The 22,464-nt window shown below is 47.3% G+C and overlaps 1 protein-coding gene, 1 long non-coding RNA gene and 3 other non-coding genes across 6 annotated transcripts in view; 1 reads left to right on the top strand and 4 right to left on the bottom strand.

The window, feature by feature from the left end:
• The window catches only part of RAB26 (RAB26, member RAS oncogene family), a 177,451-nt gene extending 159,723 nt beyond the window's left edge, over positions 1 to 17,728 (top strand). For both annotated transcript variants that reach the window (XM_083152761.1, XM_083152762.1), the window contains 4 exons: positions 12,560 to 12,625; positions 13,485 to 13,541; positions 14,786 to 14,862; positions 16,356 to 17,728. In XM_083152761.1, the coding sequence (XP_083008887.1) occupies positions 12,560 to 12,625; positions 13,485 to 13,541; positions 14,786 to 14,862; positions 16,356 to 16,458 (303 nt within the window). In that variant the 3' untranslated portion in view covers positions 16,459 to 17,728. The remainder of the gene's footprint in view (positions 1 to 12,559; positions 12,626 to 13,484; positions 13,542 to 14,785; positions 14,863 to 16,355) is intronic.
• On the bottom strand, positions 17,729 to 22,455 carry LOC146020016 (uncharacterized). Its single transcript, XR_014450709.1, has 6 exons — positions 22,318 to 22,455; positions 21,089 to 21,173; positions 20,838 to 20,898; positions 19,964 to 20,017; positions 19,708 to 19,775; positions 17,729 to 17,849 (listed from the first exon to the last, which is right to left on the bottom strand). It is a non-coding gene; the product is annotated as an uncharacterized LOC146020016 (long non-coding RNA).
• Positions 18,473 to 18,553, bottom strand: LOC146025489 (small nucleolar RNA SNORD60). The gene has a single exon (XR_014454152.1). It is a non-coding gene; the product is annotated as a small nucleolar RNA SNORD60 (small nucleolar RNA).
• LOC146025486 (small nucleolar RNA SNORD60) lies at positions 19,843 to 19,924 on the bottom strand. Its single transcript, XR_014454149.1, has one exon. It is a non-coding gene; the product is annotated as a small nucleolar RNA SNORD60 (small nucleolar RNA).
• LOC146025487 (small nucleolar RNA SNORD60) lies at positions 20,968 to 21,049 on the bottom strand. The gene has a single exon (XR_014454150.1). It is a non-coding gene; the product is annotated as a small nucleolar RNA SNORD60 (small nucleolar RNA).
• Positions 22,456 to 22,464: the final 9 nt, after the last annotated feature.

Genomic DNA, 22,464 nt, shown 5'->3' with positions numbered 1-22,464 from the left:
CTCGCTGTGTGTAAGCGAAGGATGAGAACTTTGGTGGCTTGAAGCCTTCATCAGGACAGAAAGGAGAATATTGGGGCTCATTCTGAGTTAGGGCCAAACCAAAAAAAAAGAAAAAAGCAGGTAACTTTGGGCGTAATTCATGTTTGTACGCAATGCACGATTATCAGGCAACAGAGCGGTTGTTGACAGTCTGCAGGTGTGCCGTGGTCCCGGTGCGGATGAGCCAAGTGCCGCCGCAATCCCGCTCACAATAAAGATTTCCGGGGCGTAGTGATTGACAGGAAATTACCGCTTAGAAGCGTTATCTGGGATGGCGGCAAAAATAATGTGATTGGACCCCTCAGGGGTTGTAACACAAAAAGAAGTTCATAGGCATTCAAGCCTGGAGTGTATCACCTGTGCATATATGGTAAGTGGCCATACCGCCGAATACAACAGTGAGGATGGGGGTTCCAAGTCCACCACTCAAGTAATGGGAAGTCCCAGAGCCAGCTCTTTAAGCAATGCATAATTGGGTAGGTGTATTAAGCCTGGAGAAGAGATAAAGGGGGTTATTCTTGTTCATTCGCATGGAGGACCGATGTTGCGTTTCTGCGCATGTGCAGCCATAGGGTGCGTGCACCCACGGCAAACTTTCGGTTCGCCGGGTGCACGCACCCTACACGGTGTGCGGGGGGCGGGGCGGCCCCATTACCATATGGGAACGCCCAGCATCACATGGGCGTTCCCATGAGAACGCTGGGCGTTCTCAAGGTAATGAGGCAGTGACGATGGTGCGGGGGGGGGGGGGGGGGGGGGGGGGGCTGGCAGCTGACATCACTGGATGATCACTCTCTAATGGACAAAACCATATGCACTGCAGGTGGGGCAGATGTAACATGTGCAGAGAGAGTTAGATGTGGGTGTGTTATTGTTTCTGTGCAGGGTAAATACTGGCTGCTTTATTTTTACACTGCAATATAGATCTCAGTTTGAAGTACAAACCTCACCCACATCTAACTCTCTCTGCACCTGTTACATCAGCCCCACCTGCAGTGCAGCATGGTTTTGTCCATCTGAGAGTGATGGTGCCTTTGCGAGTGAATCAGAATAACCCCCTAAGTCACAGTACAGGGGCATTGCAGGGGTCACGTGCTGCCATTACGGGGCGCACGTCACAGTGCTTCCGGCCTCTCGTACAGCCTCCCTTTTGCAGGACTGGTGTTTGATGCATTAAACCCCCGGGCAGGTATTATTCCGCTCCATAACACGAGGAGGATTCATAAAACCACTCCGGCTTTGGAGCAGTAATTACGGTTATGGCAGCCCTTTTATTAGGCCTCCGCCTCTTAATATATTGAGATTATGGAGCAGGAACATAACTCGCTGCAGCCCTGATAAACAGCATAAACAGTTCTGCGCTGCTAAATCTGCCGTCATGACACAGGGTCATTACTCTGTCCTATTTCTCCCAGGCAGCGGCGGTGAGAGCTGGCATAATACTGAGGTGATTCACAGCCCACGGCGGCCCTGTCACAAGCACGGTATTGCTATTTCGGGCTGGGATCGGTTGGTCTACAGCAAGTTGGTCGACAAGCATTAGGTCGACATGGTTCTAGGTCGACATGGGTTTAGGTCAACAGGTCAATAGGTCAACACAAGCAATATGGTGTTTTTCACTGTTTTTTTAACCCGAATGTCGACACAGTCGACATGTACGCAGTTTCCAATGCACCGCATCCGCTCGCTTCGTTCGCCATGCTTCGGGCACGGTACCTTGATGTGCTCGGCACACTATTTTATTCTCCCACTACGCCCTAGTGGGTGGTAGGGCATGAAATACCACCTGTCGGCACATGTCGGCTCAAAAAACAGTGAAAAACCCCATGTCCACCTTTTGACTGTCGTCCTAGACCCTGTCGAACTAATGCTTGTGTTGACCTAATGACCTGTCAACCTAAACCCATGTCGACCTATCCCCTTGTCGACATATCCCCATGTCAACCTAACAGTGTCGACCCAATGCTTGTTGACCAACTTGCTGTAGACCCAATGACCATATCCCGCTATTCCCTGGGCTGGTGTACGTAACAGGTCACACTATGGGCACAGGAGTCGGAGGGGCCTACGCTGACCATGTCCCCCTTATACATCAGTTCTTACTCCCATTATTCATGTCACTCCACACATCAGTCTGTTCTGCAATCGCACCAAACTCTGTCACTGCTATTACTGTAATCCACGCCACGCCAGGTACCAATGGGTGTTAGCTGTCATCTCTCCTCCTGGCAGGGTACAGCTCCCGTCACCTCTCCTCCTGGCAGGGTACAGCTCCCGTCACCTCTCCTCCTGGCAGGGTACAGCTCCCGTCACCTCTCCTCCTGGCAGGGTACAGCTCCAGTCACCTCTCCTCCTGGCAGGGTACAGCTCCTGTCACCTCTCCTCCTGGCAGGGTACAGCTCCAGTCACCTCTCCTCCTGGCAGGGTACAGCTCCCGTCACCTCTCCTCCTGGCAGGGTACAGCTCCCGTCACCTCTCCTCCTGGCAGGGTACAGCTCCCGTCACCTCTCCTCCTGGCAGGGTACAGCTCCAGTCACCTCTCCTCCTGGCAGGGTACAGCTCCCGTCACCTCTCCTCCTGGCAGGGTACAGCTCCCGTCACCTCTCCTCCTGGCAGGGTACAGCTCCCGTCACCTCTCCTCCTGGCAGGGTACAGCTCCCGTCACCTCTCCTCCTAGCAGGGTACAGCTACTGTCACCTCTCCTCCTGGCAGGGTACAGCTCCAGTCACCTATCCTCCTGGCAGGGTACAGCTCCCGTCACCTCTCCTCCTGGAAGGGTACAGCTCCCGTCACCTCTCCTGGCAGGGTACAGCTCCCGTCACCTCTCCTCCTGGCAGGGTACAGCTCCCGTCACCTCTCCTCCTGGCAGGGAACAGCTCCCCTCACCTCTCCTCCTGGCAGGGTACAGCTCCCGTCACCTCTCCTCCTGGCAGGGTACAGCTCCCGTCACCTCTCCTCCTGGAAGGGTACAGCTCCCGTCACCTCTCCTGGCAGGGTACAGCTCCCGTCACCTCTCCTCCTGGCAGGGTACAGCTCCCGTCACCTCTCCTCCTGGCAGGGAACAGCTCCCGTCACCTCTCCTCCTGGCAGGGTACAGCTCCCGTCACCTCTCCTCCTGGCAGGGTACAGCTCCCGTCACCTCTCCTCCTGGCAGGGTACAGCTCCCGTCACCTCTCCTCCTGGAAGGGTACAGCTCCCGTCACCTCTCCTCCTGGCAGGGTACAGCTCCCGTCACCTCTCCTCCTGGCAGGGTACAGCTCCCGTCACCTCTCCTCCTGGCAGGGAACAGCTCCCCTCACCTCTCCTCCTGGCAGGGTACAGCTACCGTCACCTCTCCTCCTGGCAGGGTACAGCTCCCGTCACCTCTCCTCCTGGCAGGGTACAGCTCCCGTCACCTCTTCTCCTGGCAGGGTAGAGCTCCCGTCACCTCTCCTCCTGGCACGGCACAGCTCCTATCACCTCTCCTCCTGGCAGGGTACAGCTCCCATCACCTCTCCTCCTGGCAGGGAACAGCTCCAGTCACCTCTTCTTCTGCCAGGGTACAGCTCCCGTTGCCACTCCTCCTGGCACGGCACAGCTCCTGTCACCTCTCCTCCTGGCACAGCACAGCTCTTGTCACCTCTCCTTCTGGCACGGCACAGCTCCTGTCACCTCTCCTCCTGGCAGGGTACAGCTCCAGTCACCTCTCCTCCTGGCAGGGTACAGCTCCTGTCACCTCTCCTCCTGGCAGGGTACAGCTCCAGTCACCTCTCCTCCTGGCACGGCACAGCTCCTGTCACCTCTCCTCCTGGCAGGGTACAGCTGCTGTCACCTCTCCTCCTGGCAGGGTACAGCTCCTGTCACCTCTCCTCCTGGCAGGGTACAGCTCCCGTCACCTCTCCTCCTGGCAGGGTACAGCTCCCGTCACCTCTCCTCCTGGCAGGGTACAGCTCCCGTCACCTCTCCTCCTGGCAGGGAACAGCTCCCCTCACCTCTCCTCCTGGCAGGGTACAGCTACCGTCACCTCTCCTCCTGGCAGGGTACAGCTCCCGTCACCTCTCCTCCTGGCAGGGTACAGCTCCCGTCACCTCTCCTCCTGGCAGGGTAGAGCTCCCGTCACCTCTCCTCCTGGCACGGCACAGCTCCTGTCACCTCTCCTCCTGGCAGGGTACAGCTCCCGTCACCTCTCCTCCTGGCAGGGAACAGCTCCAGTCACCTCTTCTTCTGCCAGGGTACAGCTCCCGTTGACACTCCTCCTGGCACGGCACAGCTCCTGTCACCTCTCCTCCTGGCACAGCACAGCTCTTGTCACCTCTCCTTCTGGCACGGCACAGCTCCTGTCACCTCTCCTCCTGGCAGGGTACAGCTCCTGTCACCTCTCCTCCTGGCAGGGTACAGCTCCTGTCACCTCTCCTCCTGGCAGGGCAGCTGAAGATGGAATTCTCACTAGTCGTTACTTATGTCCAGTATACAGTGCTGAGCCCCATGATCTGATGACCAGTATACAATGCTGAGCCCCATCATCTGATGACCAGTATACAGCACTGAGCCCCACCATCTGATGACCAGTATACAGCACTGAGCCCCACCATCTGATGACCAGCATACAATGCTGAGCGCCATGATATGATGGCCAGTATACAATGCTGAGCTCCATCATCTGATGACCAGTATACAACGCTGAGCCCCACCATCTGATGACCAGTATACAACGCTGAGCGCCATGATATGACGGCCAGTATATAACGCTGAGCGCCATCATATGATCGCAGTATATAATGCTGAGCGCCATCATATAATGGCCAGTATACAATGTAGCTCATGTAACAATGTATTACTCACCCCTGGCAGTTACATCTCATTCGCTGGACTGCTGACTTTTCCCTTCAGTGATCCCCAACAGCGAATTGGAATGTTATGAAGGTTATATGGCTGAAATTTAGCGACCCATCAGCCACCACAGCTACCGGCCCCAGAAGACAGCGTAACACAGAGGAAATACATATATCTTAAGACGGGGGTGGGATGTCTAAACTATAAGACTGGATTCTCTGAGAAACCGTCAGGCTTTCTTATTAGAGAGCGATATGATTCAATAGAAGGTTTCCTATTATTAGGTGTTTTTAATGAATAACAAGACAGTGGAACATGACTGTTCTGTGTTTTTGAGACGTATTTAGCACTTAAAAAGCATATTATCCAGCGACAGTACATCGGTCCCTGAGCCTAAATGACAGTCAATCATTCTTAAGTGCAGTAATTGGAAGAGGAGATCTGTCAAAACAAGGTCTTCAGTTTTAGAATTAAAAATGCTATTTATCATTCACCGAGACACTGCTGCCCTCTAGTGGAAGTTCACAAAGTTTCATCAAGGACTTAATGGAAACTTTACTTTTGAGCAACTCGGAGAGAATAATATTTATCTAACTACTGCGTAACTGCTGCCATCTAGTGGACTTTCAAAAAGTTTCATCAAGACACTGAGGACTTTACTAGGAAATTTACTGAAGTTGTGTACACACGGGGGCCATTTCAGCACATACTGCCAGTGATTTGTAGTGCTCTGGGCGATAAATCGCTGGCTGTGCGCTCCAGTGTGTAGCCCCTAATGGTCGCTCATGCTTCTGCGAGCAGCGGCGCTGAGCCGTAGGTCAGCGGCGGACGGACACTCATCCCTTGGCGGAGGTCAGCGGCAGACAGATTTCCCCCCCCCCCCCCGCCCCTCTCGCTGATGAAAAGGAGACACCGAGCAATGTGATTGCTGAGCAATATATATTGCTCCGTGTGTACACACCTTAAGATTGAATGAACCCATTCGGCTAATTTACAGACTGCTCAATTCACCGCTTTTATGAATGGCAAGCATGGCTAAATTCGGCTGTACGAATGAGTGGACCATTGATAGGACTCGGCTGCACATGCCCCTAGGATGTTCTATCAGATCGTCAAATTTACTGTCTTTCGTTTGAGTGAATCCAACTCAAAATACGAATGAAAATAGGGCACTTTTTCCATTCGTTTTTGCAAAATCATGCACAGATCAGCCAGTGTTATTTACACTCCACACCTCGAAAATGAGGCGTTCAGCCTCAAAATTTCGGTTTGAGTTTTGTGTGACCAATACACTTTTTTTCACCTTTTAAACCCTGTGAGTGCCGCTGTGTTTTTTTCCTGCTACGCCTCAACCCCTCGGAGGGCACCACGGTCGTTTCTACCAGCTAGAGGGAGTGACGGTCTATATATATCCATTTATTACCAGTTTCTTCTATAGCGCACACATATTCCGCAGCGCTGTACAGAGAATATTTGCACACTCACATCAGTCCCTGCCCCAGTGGAGCTTACAATCTATATTCTCTACCACATATACACACGCACACAGACCATCTAGGGTTAATTTTGTTGGGAGCCAATTAACATACCAGTGTATTTTTGGAATATATATATATATATTATCATAATAAAAGAATTCCCAGGGGGTTTAGAATTTCTAACCCCCCACCATAGGGCGCACAAATCCCACCTTTTGCGCTAAATGGTGTGGGGTGTTAAACAAATGCTCCCTTGATCTAATTTTACTAGTAGTGGAGGAGGTTGGACAGGAATTGACCAAGGTGAGAATTGAGCTTAATGATACTAAAAGGGTGGCCCATTCAGTCCTTATAGAGGATAAAACCGAAAAGTGGCTAGATAAATTAAACAGTGCTATAGAGAAATATAAAAATGATTTGATAAGCTTCAAAAGGAGAAAACTGGAAGCGGTCAACTTGGATTATAAACAACATACTGTTTATCGATGGTTGATGGGTGATAATTACAGTAAACCTAAGAGGAACTATCGACGCAGGCCAGTGTACACAGTTGACACCTGTTCGTCCCAGTCCTCCACAGATAATGACACCACAGAAACACTCCCCCCGAGTGGCAATAGGCAACCACTTTTTTTAGGCGAGCGGAGGGGTCCGCCAAGAGACCAACAGGGCAGAAACGCCCAAGGACGCCAACACGGCGGGGGGGATACAAGAAGAAAGGGAAGAGGCCAACAGAGGTAAACCCAGTAATTAATGTATCCACACATACATTGACTACTGGTGAGGAGGATCTACTTAGTATGGGATTAGGTTTTGTGCCAATCTTTACAAGGCCTAAATTTGATACAATGGTGGACCACTATAAACTAGGTCGCAAACTGCGATTAAAAGATAAGTTTAGTGACACTGAGGTAGTGGCTGGTGATACTCTGAACCAGGTTTTAAAAAAAACCCAGCGTCTATTATCCACCTACAACTAATCCTAATATAAAGGTCTTCCTCAGAATGATAGATGTGGATCTGGAAGGTAATACTGATAAAATCACCTACGATAATTTGACCGCTATCCAGAGAGAGGCAGTTCAAACGCTTAAAGACAACAAGGAAATTGTTGTGCGCCCCACTGACAAGGGGGGAGCAGTTGTCGTGATGAATTATACTGATTATCATCAGGATATTTGTGATCAGTTAAAGGACACATCTGTATATGAACGTATTCCTAGAAACCCTATGATGATGATTAAAAATAAAGTAGATACATTTGTGGGCCAAGCTGTTGCAGCAGGTTGGATTGATGCTGGGATAGCCAATTTCCTTAAAGTTGATTGCCCGATTTGTCCTATTTTATATACCTTGCCAAAAGTCCACAAAAGATTGGACAGACCCCCTGGCCGACCAATAATCTCGGCCAGGGGATCTGTACTACAACCAATGGCTCAGTTTGTGGACCAAATGTTACAACCGGTGGTGAGAGCCACATCGAGCTACATCCGGGATACCCCTGATTTTTTGATGAAAATTGATAATATAAGATTTCTTGAGGGTGATGTGATATTGGCGACCATGGATGTCTCATCCCTCTACACGGTTATACCGCATGTGGAGGGAATAGACGCAGTAAGAACCAGATTGATAAAAGCAAACCATACTGTACCTCCGATTGAGTTTATTTGCACCCTGATTGAACAAGTTCTAACTAATAACCACTTCCTATACGGTGTGAACAATTATATTCAACGTAAGGGAACGGCCATGGGCTCCAATCTAGCGCCCGTATACGCCAACATTTTTATGGCGGAATATGAAGAAAGATATATACTCATTCCATACAGTGAGAACATCATGCACTACTATCGTTTTATAGACGACATGTGGTGTGGCGTGGCGTGGCAACATGGCAACATTTGAATCAATGGTTCATGAACTCAATGAATTACAATCTCCAATCCGCTTTACACACTCAGCCAGTTCAACATCTATAGACTTTCTCGATGTAACGGTCTATAGGGATGGTACAAAGGTGGGTACAAGATTGTACAAAAAACCATCTGATCGAAATTCGTTGTTACACTACACCAGTTACCATCCAACCAACTTGAAGAATGGATTACCCATTTCACAGTTCCTGAGGGTCCTTCGTACGAACTCAGATACTGATAACACACTGATCCAAATCGAGGAAATGCAGGAGAAATTCCGAGATAGGGGCTACTCACCGCAAATAATAAAAAGCAGCTTAAGACGGGCAAAGGCAATCCACCGAAAGGAAAATGGTGAAAAATCTAAAGACCCGATAGATCGTATGATCGTCACTACTACATATGACACCAGAGCATCATCATTCAGAAGAAGTATAAAACAACATTGGGGGATAGTGGCATCTGATCCCAAATTAAAACTGAAGAAGAAACAACCGATGATAGCCTATCGCCGTGGACAGAATCTACGTGATATACTGATGAGACCAACATTGAACTTCAGTGAATCCACAGGCAACCAATGGCTAAAAACGACACGGTTGGGATGCTATAGGTGTGCTGGTTGCACAACGTGTCATTCTATGAATACTGGACAGTTCTTTAACCACCCACACAGTGGACAGAAGATTAAAATCCGACATAGGCTCAGTTGCTCCTCTGACCATGTCATTTATCTTCTAAAATGCCCGTGTGGCTTGACATACGTCGGAAAGACTATCTGCTCTTTCAAGGAGCGGATGGCGAATCATCGCTCCAACATTAGGGCAGCACTAACCACAAAGTCAAGTGATAAGCCAGTGGCTCGCCACTTTCTGGAAAAGCAGCATGCTCTTTCATCTTTAAAGAGCATAATTATTGACCAGGTCCCAGTACTCAACCGCGGGGGAGATAGAGCTAAGCTACTCCTACAGAAAGAAACAAGGTGGATATATACCTTGGACACTATTAGCCCAAAGGGCTTGAATGAATACAACTCCTTCAAATGCTTCTTATAATATAACACTTTTTTCAATTTTTTCAATTTTTCATTTTTTATAAATGTTTCCTTCCTTGATTGTAGTTTTTTGTGATGGTGCTATAACACTGACTTATACTTCTGATAGTGAGCTTAGTTACCATGGTTCCATATCACATCAAGTACCCTATATTTTGAGAAAAGAAAGGGGGTCTGAGACTAGGATGTGAATACTATGGTATACACTTAGCTTTTTTAATTGTGTGTATATGTTGTTTGTCTTTAGCGCTGATCTCTCATCACGTGTTGCCCCTATTGTGGATTACATAATATTAACCTATATACCAGAAATATCCCTTTAAGGTTATCAGAAGGGTGTATTATTATATTATATATATTTTATATATATGAGTTATACTAGTTCAGTTGACTATACCTACATGATGAATATATAGTGCATTACTGTGAGTTGTTAGCTCAACATCAAGAAAGACCAATGAGAGTAGAGGGAACACGACATGTGATCTATGTTTGGAATCACATACAGTTGTCATGGACACTTGATGCAGCGATGCGTCATTTACTATGGACGCGCACGGAAGTGTCTGCTAGTGATGACGTGTCTATGACAAGGGCACGCGTCGCACGGCAACACAGAGCGGCGTAGCCTGACAGGGAGACATGCGCTGACATAAATACACGTGGAGACGTGCTAGTGAGCGTAAGCCAATTAATATCGTTCTCTGTATTGACACGCAGGAGGGACCGCCTAGAATGGCGGCGTGCGTTCCAAATTGACTCAGCTTGATTCCGTTATATGGTGAGTATTTCTAAATTGTATACTGATTATCTATTGTGGATATAAGGTTTGGTATTGCGAGATCTGGTTATGGACATTATGAGTTTACAATATGGGGATAACCAGACGATATGGACTGATTACCCACACAGGTGTTGTGGATTTACACAATTAGGATCCCATAAATACGGGCGGCATGAGATGGGAGATCAGTTGCTCTTTTATGTGAGACTCAGGACGCCATGATTAAGGGCCTTGTTAGGTCCGAAACGTCGGCTTATCTGTTGCTGGATATGGAATAAAGAATAAGTATTGCCTTATGTGCTGCTTGGTGAGTGCCCTGATTCTTGATAACTGTGGATGGGGATCATAAGTTTGCTTATGGGACTGGCAGGAGCACCACTGGAATAATTGAACCAAACCGTGAGTGCATTGGAAACTGTCTTATATATATATATATATATATATACTTTTTTTTTTTTTTCATTAGGACCCTAAATATGGAGACTTGCTTTGCTATTTTCTCTGTTTGTGTTTGATATGTGGAATGAACACAAATATACTGGTAGGCTAATACCGCTTTCACACTGCCTAAACGTTTTTAAAAATGGTATTTTAAAACGGTATTTAAAACGGGTCTGAGCCTTGACATTGCACTAGATTACCGTTTTCCATACCATTCATATCAGTGAACCCGTTTCAAGGCAGAATATGTATTGCTGGTCTACAGATGTGGTTACGGATCAATATTGTAAAATAACAGTGGTTTTATTCATATGAACAAGTGATAAAAAAGCGCTGTATCATACAAAGAAAAGGAGTCAAAGTCTTTGAACCGGCGATGTTAAAGTGGAAGGGAGTTGTAGAGAGCTGGCGTCCCTACTCCCTACAGTGCACAGTACTCCCTGATACCTTAAGTACAGTCCAATGTCTTAGCGCTGGTCCCTCACCGAAATTGCCATCCCTCTGTGCCGCTTCCTGGCTAATATCCGTGTCTTCCTCTGAAAAACCTGCACACAGACCGGAGCTCCACAACCGAATATGCTCCGGGTGCCGTCATCATCTGGCATCCCGGGAACTAGCGGAGGCTGTTAAGAAGCTCCGGGCAGTAGTCAGGCGCCCGCCCCTCTGGGAGATCAGCGAAGCATCGCAACTTCGCAGAATCTCTGCTGACTGACTCCACGGCACCCGGCATATTAGCCAGGAAGCGGCAACGAGGGACGGAAATTTCGGCGAGGGACCAGCGCTAAGACTTTGAACTGTACTTAAGGTATCAGGGAGTACTGTGCACTGTAGGGAGTAGGGACGCCAGCTCCCTACAACTCCCTTCCACTTTAACATCACCGGTTCAAAGACTTTGACTCCTTTTCCTTTTTTTTGTATGATACAGCGCTTTTTTATAACTTGTTCATATGAATAAAACCACTGTTATTTTACAATATTGATCCGTAACCACATCTGTAGACCCGCAATACATAGTTTTGGGTACAGGCACTCATAGATTACACCTCCCAGGGCAGAATGCAGAGGACAGCCTATCACAGGTCTGTAATCTGTTTTTTTCTAAATACCATTTCAGTGCCATTCGCATTGCACAAAAAACAGCTTTGAAACATGTAGGACTCTGCTTTTTAACCGTGTTGAAATACCGGTTATCTTTAACCGGTAAATCAACTCTGGCACCTTCACACTGCAGCCTTAACCGTTTTAAAATGGAAAAAAAAACGGCAATATACCGTTTTAAAAGTGCGGTGTGAAAGGGGTATTATTGGCTCCCAATAAAAATGAACCCTAGAATGTCCGTGTGTGTGTGGGTGTACATGTAGTAGGGAATATAGAGTGTAAGCTCCACTGGGGCAGGGACTGATGTGTTCAAATATTATCTGCAGAATATGTGTGCGCGTTATATAAATAACATAATAAATAAAATGTTTTAAACAGGAAACAGGGTGCGAGGAACCTTCGCTCAGGTCTGCAGTCTGGCAATATGCCTGCCAGTCAGTGGCGTAACTAAGTTTTGGGCGCCCCCCCGCCGTTAGGGGGGGGGGGGGGGGGCGCCGCCGCCCCGCCAAGCACCCCCAATCCCCTGCAGCCTTACCTATCGCGCTGGTCCCGGCGGCTCCGTTCTTCTTCTGCTGAGGACCACCACAAAATGGCCGCCCCCATACAGCAGACAGTTTCAGAGAACTGTGTGCTATATGGGGGCGGCCATTTTGTGGTGGTCCTCAGCAGAAGAACGGAGCCGCCGGGACCAGCGAGATAGGTAAGTCTGCGGGGGATTGGGGGGGGTGTAACTATAGCACCGCAGCCCCCGGCGCCCCCACATGCACAGCGCCCCCCCCCCCCCCCCCACCCGCGGTGCTATAGTAGCCATCATGGGATATTTGTAAATCATGTGTAGCCGAGTCTGCATGTCACATTCTCGGAATGAACAAGTGTGAATATATGTAGCAGCAGCAGCAGCATCTATTTCTAATGGTAACCCTTTCACCTTTAGGCCTGGCTGACAGAGATTCACGAATATGCACAGAAGGACGTGGTCATCATGCTGCTGGGTAACAAGGTGAGGAACATACTTACCTGAGATCACACTCATACAAGGTAGGCAGAGCAGGCTGCAGGGGGAATGGGGGGGGGGGGCATAGCGCCATCTGAATGTCAACATGTAAATGGTCGGCATAGGAAATGTTCGACGTGCGTTTTCCACAGGTTTTTGGGTGTCTGTCAAAATCTGCCGACATGGACACCATATAAGGGTACCGTGACCTCTCATTGATTGCTGTGTTCCCCATGCTTTGGGCACTATTATAGTCTAACTATGCCTACTTGAATTGAGAAGAAAGAACAAGTTGGGTTAAAAAAAAACCTCATGTCGACCTTTCCATGCGTCAACCGTTTACATAGTAACATAGTACGTAATGTTGAATTAAGATTTATGTCAAGTCCAACCTCTTTTTTTTTTTTTTTTGTACATAACCTTGATGGCTAACCTTGAAACTCCAGATGTTGAACTACACATCCCATCATGCTCTGCTACATTTTTGCTATTTAGTCATGCCAAAACTGATGCAGGGCATGCTGGGATGTGTAGTTCAACAACAGCTGGAGTGTCAAGGTTAGCCATCACTGCATTATATGGTTTGGTCTTTATTTGGGATTATTGTCAATGTTGATTAAAAGACAATATCAACCTTTTTCATGTGTCGACCTATTGCCTGAAACGGGAATTCCAGTGGTTTTTACCACTCTAAAATATTAGATTACAGTGCATGTGACGAAGGGTAAAAAAACCTCATACAGCTATTTAATCAGAATGTTATATATTTCACTTGCAAAGTTATTGCTATCGCCCAGTTTAGGGATAATCATTTGTCATACAGTAACCACGCGTGACCTGGAGCGTGTACTTCTCTGTGCCGCAGGTGGATTCCACGCATGAACGGGTGGTCAAGATAGAAGATGGAGAGCGGTTGGCAAAGGTGAGATCGCGTTATATCATCTCTCCCGGATACAGGGCACCTTGAAATGTAAAATAATCAGAAGCTTCAACCTCAGCACCAGGAATCTAGTGTGTGGGTGGGATCCACGCCCCCCCCCCCCCCTTTTCGAGATTTCGGCGTCTGGATTTTGACCGTCGGGATTTCGTACCAATCCTACCCAGCATGTGCGCATGTGTACTCATTACTTTCTGACACATTTCCTAGGTCACCCAGCAGGTGCACAGGCTATAACGCACGGGGATAGCGCAGATTCCCCTGATCGCCTAGTAATAAATCTACCCCTGACACATTTCCCAAGTCACTCAGCAGGTGCACAGGTGCACTCATTACTCACGGACACATTTCCCTGATCACCCAGCAGGAGCACAGGTGCACTCATTACTCACTGACATATTTCCTAGGTCACTCAGCAGGTGCACAGGTGTACTCATTACTCACTGACACATTTCTCTGATCACCCAGCAGGAGCACAGGTGTACCCATTACTCACTGACACATTTCCAGGGCACTCAGCAGGTACACAGGTGTACTCATTACTCACTGACACATTTCCCATGTCACCCGGCAGCTGCACAGGTGCACTCATTACTCACTGACACATTTCCCAGGTCACCTAGTTGGTGCACATGTGTAGTCATTACTCACTGACACATTTCCCTGATCACCCAGCAGTTGCACAGGTGTATTCTTTAGTCACTGACCCAGTTTAAAAGCTGGCGCAAATAATTTCACTTGTCATTCAGTTCGGAGATCTGGAAAACTGAAATGGTTACGGTAGAAGCAGGTGATTTTTTGGGGGTAGAAGGGTCCCCTATGCACCACTGGGTACCAATACCCTTTTCACATTGCTATGCCGAGTCGGACACAGAGTCTCGATCCCGGGTCCGACACTTTTTCAATAAACCCAGGTTGCCCATTATACAGATGGCGACCCAGGTTTAAACCTTCTTGTAATCTGGGTCCATTTGCCGGGTTGGCCAGCCCAGGTTATTAAGTGTGGTGCTTTCAGCATCCCGGCAATTACCCAGGCTGTTATTTTGGCGATGTGAAAGGGGTATTAGAAGTGCAGTCTGAATCTTTGAAGCAAATGCACCACATGTCCAAGCCGGAGGTGATCCCCCTAAAATGTTCCAGTTTTGTCTCCATTTCCAAATTAACTGCAGCAAAAGCAGATAGTATTGTATAATGTGCAGGGCACTGACAGAATGTGATGTCTCTTGCAGGAATTCGGTGTGCCATTTATGGAGACCAGTGCCAAGATTGGCTTGAATGTGGATTTGGCATTCACAGCCATTGCCAAGTAAGTTGATGGTGGTGGAACGGGATATTCCACTTGTTCACTACCCCTTCTGTGAAGTGATTTTTTTCCTCAGATTTCCCCTGAACCTGCCTCCCCCAATGTCAGTGCCGGCCTCGTGATCTAATACATCCCTACATTTGTAGAATCTTTCCCTCCTGGACCTTGTTAATACGTTTGGTATATGTGACAGTCTCTGCCGTGTCCCCTCTTTCCCTTCCCTGCTCCAAACTATACATATTGAGTTTTTTTAGTCTTTAAGTAAGTTTTGTGCTGTAGGCCATGCACCATATTGGGGTTTCTTCTTTGTACCGTCTCAAATGTATTCATATACTTCTGGAGATATGGACTCCAGAACAGGACACAACATTCTAGATGAGGGCGTAGAATGACCTACACAGAGCTGGGCTCAGTAGATGAGGCCGTACCAATGACCTACACAGAGCTGGACACAGTATTCTAGATGAGGCCGTATCAATGACCTATACAGAACTGGGCACAGTATTCTAGATGAGGCAGTTACTAATGACCTATACAGGGGAATTATTACTTCTTTCTGCTGCGGATTACTCTCCCTATGCAGTGAAGCATCTGACTAGCCTTCCTCATTGCTTTATTACCTGCCTATAGTAATTCTACTATATTTAGCCTTGGGTTTTTGGATCCCAGGTGCATGATTTAGCTTTTTTTTTTTTTTTTTTTTAAGCATAAATATACCATTACCATATTCCAGACCATTCCTCAAGTCTACCTAAATAATTTGTTTTATACCTCTGTTTGTCTACCCTGTTGCATATCTGCCAAAAGGCATACTTTCCCTTCTATACAATCTGTCACCAAAGATTAAGAAGCCCTGGTCCAAATACAGATCCTTGCGGTATACCACTGGTAACACTTCTCCATTGGATGCATTCCGTTTACTACAACTGTTTCCTATCCTGCAACCAAGATCTTATCCATTCAACCACCCTTGGTATATAATCCCATGCTTTCGAGTTTATTTAGCAGACTGGGAGATGGAACAGTGTAAAATGCCTTATTAAAAAGTCTAGATATACAATATACACCCCCCCCCCCCCTTTATTATTTTAGTCAGTGAATAATATTTGTTTGGCATGTCCTCCCTCCAGCAAAATCCATGTTGTTTGGGATCCTGTAAGTTGTTTTAAAATATTTCACAGACCTTTAAAATGTTTCCATTATTTCCTACTACTGATAATGGATTTGTAGTTACTAGCTTCTTCCTTGATTCCACTTTTGTGCAGTGGTACAATGTTTGCTATTTTTCCAGTCCTCCAGAATTGCACCTGTAGCTAGTTTGATTCATTATGTTAAAGGTTCTACCAAACACTGTTAATTTTGACTATGTTACGATTGTACACTTTCTAGTCAAGTGTGTTTTAATTTTCTGGACTTAAGCACAAATATCCTTAAAACCTGTTCTGTACTGGAAAAGTTTAGAAAACCCTGCACTACAAGCTGTTTTGTCTTTCCAGAGAACTCAAGCACCGGTCAATGAAGCTGCCCAATGAACCAAAATTCAAACTCCACGATTACGTCAAGAAAGAAGTAAAGGGCTCCGGCTGCTGCAAGTCCTGATACCACAAGCCACCTGGAAGTATCACCAGCCTGGTATCTGTACAAAAGACTGATGAGAACATTCAGTATTTCCACAAGGGGCTGCTCCAATGCTGACAGCCCCTTACATCGTGGAAGAGCATTGTCTGTGCATGTCTGTGTTTGTATCTGTGAGGGTAGCAATCCAGTATTTAACAAAAAGGACATCTAAAAACCACAAGAGCCAAACCCTATTACACACAGTCTATGCCCTGATATAGGAAGACCACGTTGGCCTGTTGCATGTTGTAAACCGCAGAAACTCATCTTCTGAACATTGCCACTCTCAGCATGCATCAGTGTGTTTGGAAGCCATCTCCAGGCAGCGTGTAGTGCAAGGATATCTTGTTTCAAATGTACATAACTGACTGTTCTGAGGGAGAGGTCTGCAAGAACTTGAGAAACTCAATGAATGTAAATACGGGGAGTTTGCCTCACAAAATGCACTGACTATAATCAGGGACCAGTTCCTCACGCTTGCAAGAATTCTCTCGGTAAGTCAGCTTAGCACACATCTCCCGTCCATCCATAGAAGGTGTAGCTGTCCTTTTGATGTGTACATTTGTGGCTTTCAGCATTTTCTATTTCAGTTAGATGACTGCGCACCAGCGGAGTCTGGGACCCAACATAACAAGCACGGACAAGAATCACACAGACTAATGAAGTGTAGCCATCACCTAGACCAGATACAGGACTGTAGCCCATGCATTCACAATTACTACCATAACAGTGGGACAAATTTGACAGGACCACACCACGGCCATTGTACAGCAGATGTGGCTCCAAGGGATAATCTTGCTAGCATTCCCCTCCATGTAGGTTATGGTTCACACCATTCAGACCAAACTCACTGGGAGGCTGGGCTATGGCAATACTTGTCTACAGGGAGAGACTCTTGACAACCCGCCTCCCACAAAAGCCATAAGCTGGGTGCACACCTTCAGATGGATCTGTCTGGTGAGAACAAAAGTGTGACATGCGTGGGAGCACATGACAAACATCTACTCCCAAATGCCACAACATACACAAAAGTCATATAAAAGGTGTTAATGAACCATTTACCAGTGTTTGGGAGCAAATTGTTGCTTGCCCTCTGCTAAGGGAATACTATATACAGAAATCTGTAGGTGTGTACCCAGCTTTTAGTGTCACTCAGACCACTGTCCCTGCTCCCTGTCTTATAATGCTAACATTTTAAATATGGTTTAATGTAAAATTTTTGTAAGACATAAATAAAATGGTTGTGCTTAAATGGTGTCTGATAAGTTTTTATTCAGATTTACAAGACAGACGCATCATGCAGTAAGCTCCAGCAAGCAGGCTGCTCATGTCCTTGTCCGATCATAGAGTCTTCCAATCTGCCTCTTCCTGGTCTAGGAGGAAAAAAAAAAAAAAATTTAAATACAAGGTAGAAACCTTTCTGGACAGCCAGCAATGTGTAGAGCAGGTATTCCCAACCACGGTCCTCAAGGCACACCAACAGTGCAGGTTTTAGTGATATCCAGGCTTGAGCACAGGTGACTTCATTAGTACCCGAGTGATTCTGATTAATCCATCTGTGCTGAAGCCTGGATAGCACTAAAACCTGCACTAGGAGACTTTTACATGCAATAAATTGCCTGTAAAAACTCCTGGGGAGCTGCTGGAAGAGTTCATGGGAAATCCGATAAGTCACTGGTGATCAAAAGCAACTGAGATGTGCTGCTGCTGGTGTAATTCCGCTTATGTGCTGCACACAGGAACACGCATCGGGTCCAACCTCATGCCAGACACCTCTAATATTGGTCTATTATATCTGGAGAGTTCGGCCCATCTGTCAGAATTGGAACTGTGTACAGGCATCTTAAGCCCATTGGCTAGTATCACAGCAGCCAGCACATATTACAAATACGTAAGCTTATGTGCCAAGTAGTTTACACCCCCCCCCCCTGCATGGTTGCCAATTAAAAGGATCAAAAAAAGTTGAGAAAAAAAAAAAGTTGCCTGCAGTTGGGAAGAGCCTCAGACAGAGCAGATCATCAATTGCACGTAGTGCTCAGATGAGGTGTCAGAAAGTGTTATTGTATCATCACTGGCTCCAACTAAAACACCCAGCATACAACCCCCGGACAGATCCCCTCCAGGCAGTCACAATACCTTCCAGCATCTGCTACCTGAGCACCTTAGAACAATGGCTCTCACTGTCCTCAGGACCCCACAGTTCACATTTCCCAGGTCACCCACCAGGTGCACTCATTACCGATACAGTTGAAGATCCACAGGTGGAGCTAATTGTAAGCTTCATTTACATAGCGCACTCTCCAACAGGACTCAAGGCGCTTGAGTCCTCCTCAAAGAATCAAGGGAATTGTTTCACTTGATTCTGTGAGACCTGCAAAACATGCACGGTGTGGGGTCCTGAGGACAGACTGAACTTGTGCCTTAGAAACCATCAGACTGACAACGATCAAAACTGGGCACTACGTGGCACCTGCTGTATACAGGGTGTTCAATGCAACCCACTGATCCAGCCAGACTGCAGTAGGGAAAAGGTACTCAAGGGAGCAGTGGTCTTAATGCTTGCCTAGAGTGGCTGCCATTTTGGGACATTGGTGTAAGGGTAAACAGAATGATGACACCTGATTACCACGTCGCTCATATGCCTGGCTCAAAGATGGTCACTAGCAATTCTTTGGTAAATACATTCTGACAAGTAGGTTGCAGCAGGCAAGCAGTTCTCAACCTCTGGTCCCCAGTTATTCAGGCCACCCAGCAGGTACACAGGTGTATTCATTAGTAAATTAAACATTTTAGAAGACCCACAGGTGAAGCTAATGATTGCACTTTCAATTTTGTGAAGAGACCTCGAAAACCTGCATTTTGTGTGGAATCCCAGTTTGAGAACCTGCGCAATAGGCCATGGTAGCATGTTAAATAATTGCACCAACATGACCACTCATGCAGCTCCAGCAGTGTCACAGGCTGTCTGGTCAGACTCCTGCTGTACAAGCTGGTGTGTGACATGCTAGGTCAGGACTGGCCAACCTGCGGTGCTCCAGCTGTTCTGAAACCACACATCCCAACAAGCATTACCACAGTTTTAGCATTCTAATAGAGAAATGGTGGCAGGGCATGCTGGGACTTGTAGTTTCACAACAGCTGCAGAGCCATAGGTTGGCTAGCCCCATGTTAGAAGCATGGAAATATAAGACATGCGTGATAGCACAAGGAAGCAAAGCCATTACTACTTACCACTTCCTTTAGCTCCAGACAGTGCTGCAGATTTCACTTGCGGGACTGGCGTCAGCACCAGGCCACACCTGTAAAGAAACAGACCATGGTTACTAAGCATGTAGCCAGCGCCTGCTGCACGTTCCGCTTACTAATCTGCCTCAGCCTAAAGATATAAATCAGGAGCTGTTCTTACAGCCTCATACGAGGTGTCAGAATTGTAGGTACATCACAGGCAGAATTCGTACCAGCCAGTGCAAAGCAGAAGCGTACTTACCGCTCACTGAGTATCCATACAACCGTCACATGACCACAACGCCTGATATTCCACCTAGGGGGAAACAGACGTGAACATAATCGGCTTAGTGCAGCAGGATCAGGTGTGGGCTACTATAAGATACACACAAGGGAAGAATCCTACTGTTCACACTGCTGCAGCTCCCGTATAAAGTAGCTGGAAACTATGGAATGATTGGTGCCTCTGGGAAAGTGCAGTGGTGGCCATTATTTCTGATCCCACCACTTCTGGGGTAAAGAGCTCACAGGAGCCTGGCAGCATGCCATGGCTAATCAATCCTACTTTACAATGTGCACCCATGCTACATCCGACCAGTAGCAGAAACTACTGAGGTGGCAAGTGCAGACCTTATTGTGCCCATACACATCAGTTGGTCTCTTCATGCATTTGCAGCAATCAATCGCATATAAATTGCATGTTTGCCAGCAGGTTTGATGCAAGGACCATTGCCTTTCCCCCTCGGAGCCCTGATTTATGGAACGCAAAGCAAAGCCCACTTACAGATCCTAAACTAGTACACTAGTGTAACATTCAACCAGTTTAATGCACAAACACCGTAACACTGCATTAGTTGCGAGACGAAGGTACAGGACTCCCATTAAACAGTTCAAATATCGCAGTATATAAAAACTATAATTGTTGAAAACTGGGAGGCCCAATACTACAGATTCAGCAACGGGCAGATTTAACAAATAAGATCTCTCCTGACAAGTGATGAATGGTTAATCTGCTTTGACAAATTGTTAAACCAATGGTTGTAAACCCTAAGTGATGACATTTATTCCTTTTAACTGCATCTCTGGTCACTTCCCTGAAGCGACTCCCAAATTGTTCTGGGTAACCTCTTACGTACCATGTTCCTTAATCTCCAGCACAGCGCACAGGACTTTGAAGCTTAGTCTGACATCAGACACCTATATAAAGGAGACAGGTCATATTTAGTTCATAGCCAGCTTTAGATGCTGCACTTCCAGCTTACACATCTGCCTCAGCCTGAAGAGTAAATTCAGGAGCTGTGTTTACAGCCTCATACGAGGTGTCAGAATTGTAGGTACATCACAGGCAGCACCAATACTAGCCAGCACCAAGGAGACGCGCACTTACCACTCAGGGAGGATACAAGGCATCACCACAAGGTTCCGCACACCTCCTACAAAGCCACACAACACCTGGTACACACATGTTCAGCCTGGGGAAGAACAGATTATAATTAGCATACACAAAGCTACCACATGGTTACGTACTACTATAATGCTCAGTTTAAAGCATGAGGCTACAGGCCCATACATTAAAGGCCCCAAGACAATATCACAGATCCTCAAAAGGAATAATACCCCTTTCACACCGGGTTGGGCCCAGGAAGAACCTGCGACTAGCGCTGGTGTGCAAGTTTCCCTGGCCAAAATCCCAGGATTTCTACCGTGCTACGGAGCAGTGTTGTTCCTGTGTTCAACTCAGGGTCCTGGCTGGTGTGAAAGGGGTACTCACCCGGGTTGCAGGTCCAAGGTGCGTGCTCTCAGACGGGGATCCACACAGGCGGCATACAGAGATGATGCAGCTCTCCAGCGCCCTCACTGCAGCCGGTGAGCTGAGTCATCCACACCCACCGCCTGTGTGGATCCCAAGGCCTGCACTGAGGACCAGCATCCCTTGGTGAGTACTTTACCTCCTACCCACCGCCATCCCCCCCACACCAGAAAATGTAGGCACTTTTCTGGTGTGAGAAGGGTCAAACCCAGGAATGCCCCGGCACAATCCCTGGTTGGTGCTGGCATTTTCTGGTGTGAGGTATGTCACACAAGACAGCCCCCACCCCTGTCCCTTGTACCATCCAGGACATTCCCAGGTAGCATACAGATGAATGCATGTGATCCAAGCAAGGAACGCAGGATCCAAGATATCCCAGCTACAGCCCTTGGGATACCAGGTTCCAGTCCATATGGTAACACACATCATATCAGAGGTTTAGCAATTTGACACTTTCCACCCACTCCGGCCAGTGCATCAGAATCAGGTGAAAAGGGCCCAAATTGCACTAGTCGTGTATGGCCAGTTTAGGGGATAGGGATGATAGAACGGGGTTAGCAATGCATTCATTGGAAGAGGAGATCAATATGAAGTCCGCAAAATAATAAAATTAAAGGGGGCAGCCCTCAACCTGCACTACAAGTCTCAGCAATCACATCTATAGAAGCTACAAATAAGACCACGTGACTGCACTGCAGCATCATGGAGGCTGAGAGTACAGACACCGTACAGACACCATCCAAAGACCATCCACAGACCATCCACAGACCATGCACACAGACGCTTCACGGCCGCTTATAACTTACCACCTCCCCCTCAGACCACCACGCACGCACAGCAGAGGAGAAAGAGAACTAACGTGGCCGCACCCGCTTGATATAGTAGTAAGAGGCTGCGGTCCAATTGGGCCACAAACTCACGTGGTGGCAGATTAGCCAATTACAGGTTGTTTC

Source organism: Crinia signifera, chromosome 7 (genome assembly GCF_055691185.1).
Source record: "Crinia signifera chromosome 7, ASM5569118v1, whole genome shotgun sequence".
NCBI classification, from domain to species: domain Eukaryota; kingdom Metazoa; phylum Chordata; class Amphibia; order Anura; family Myobatrachidae; genus Crinia; species Crinia signifera.
This window is presented reverse-complemented; position numbering and strand designations above follow the sequence as displayed.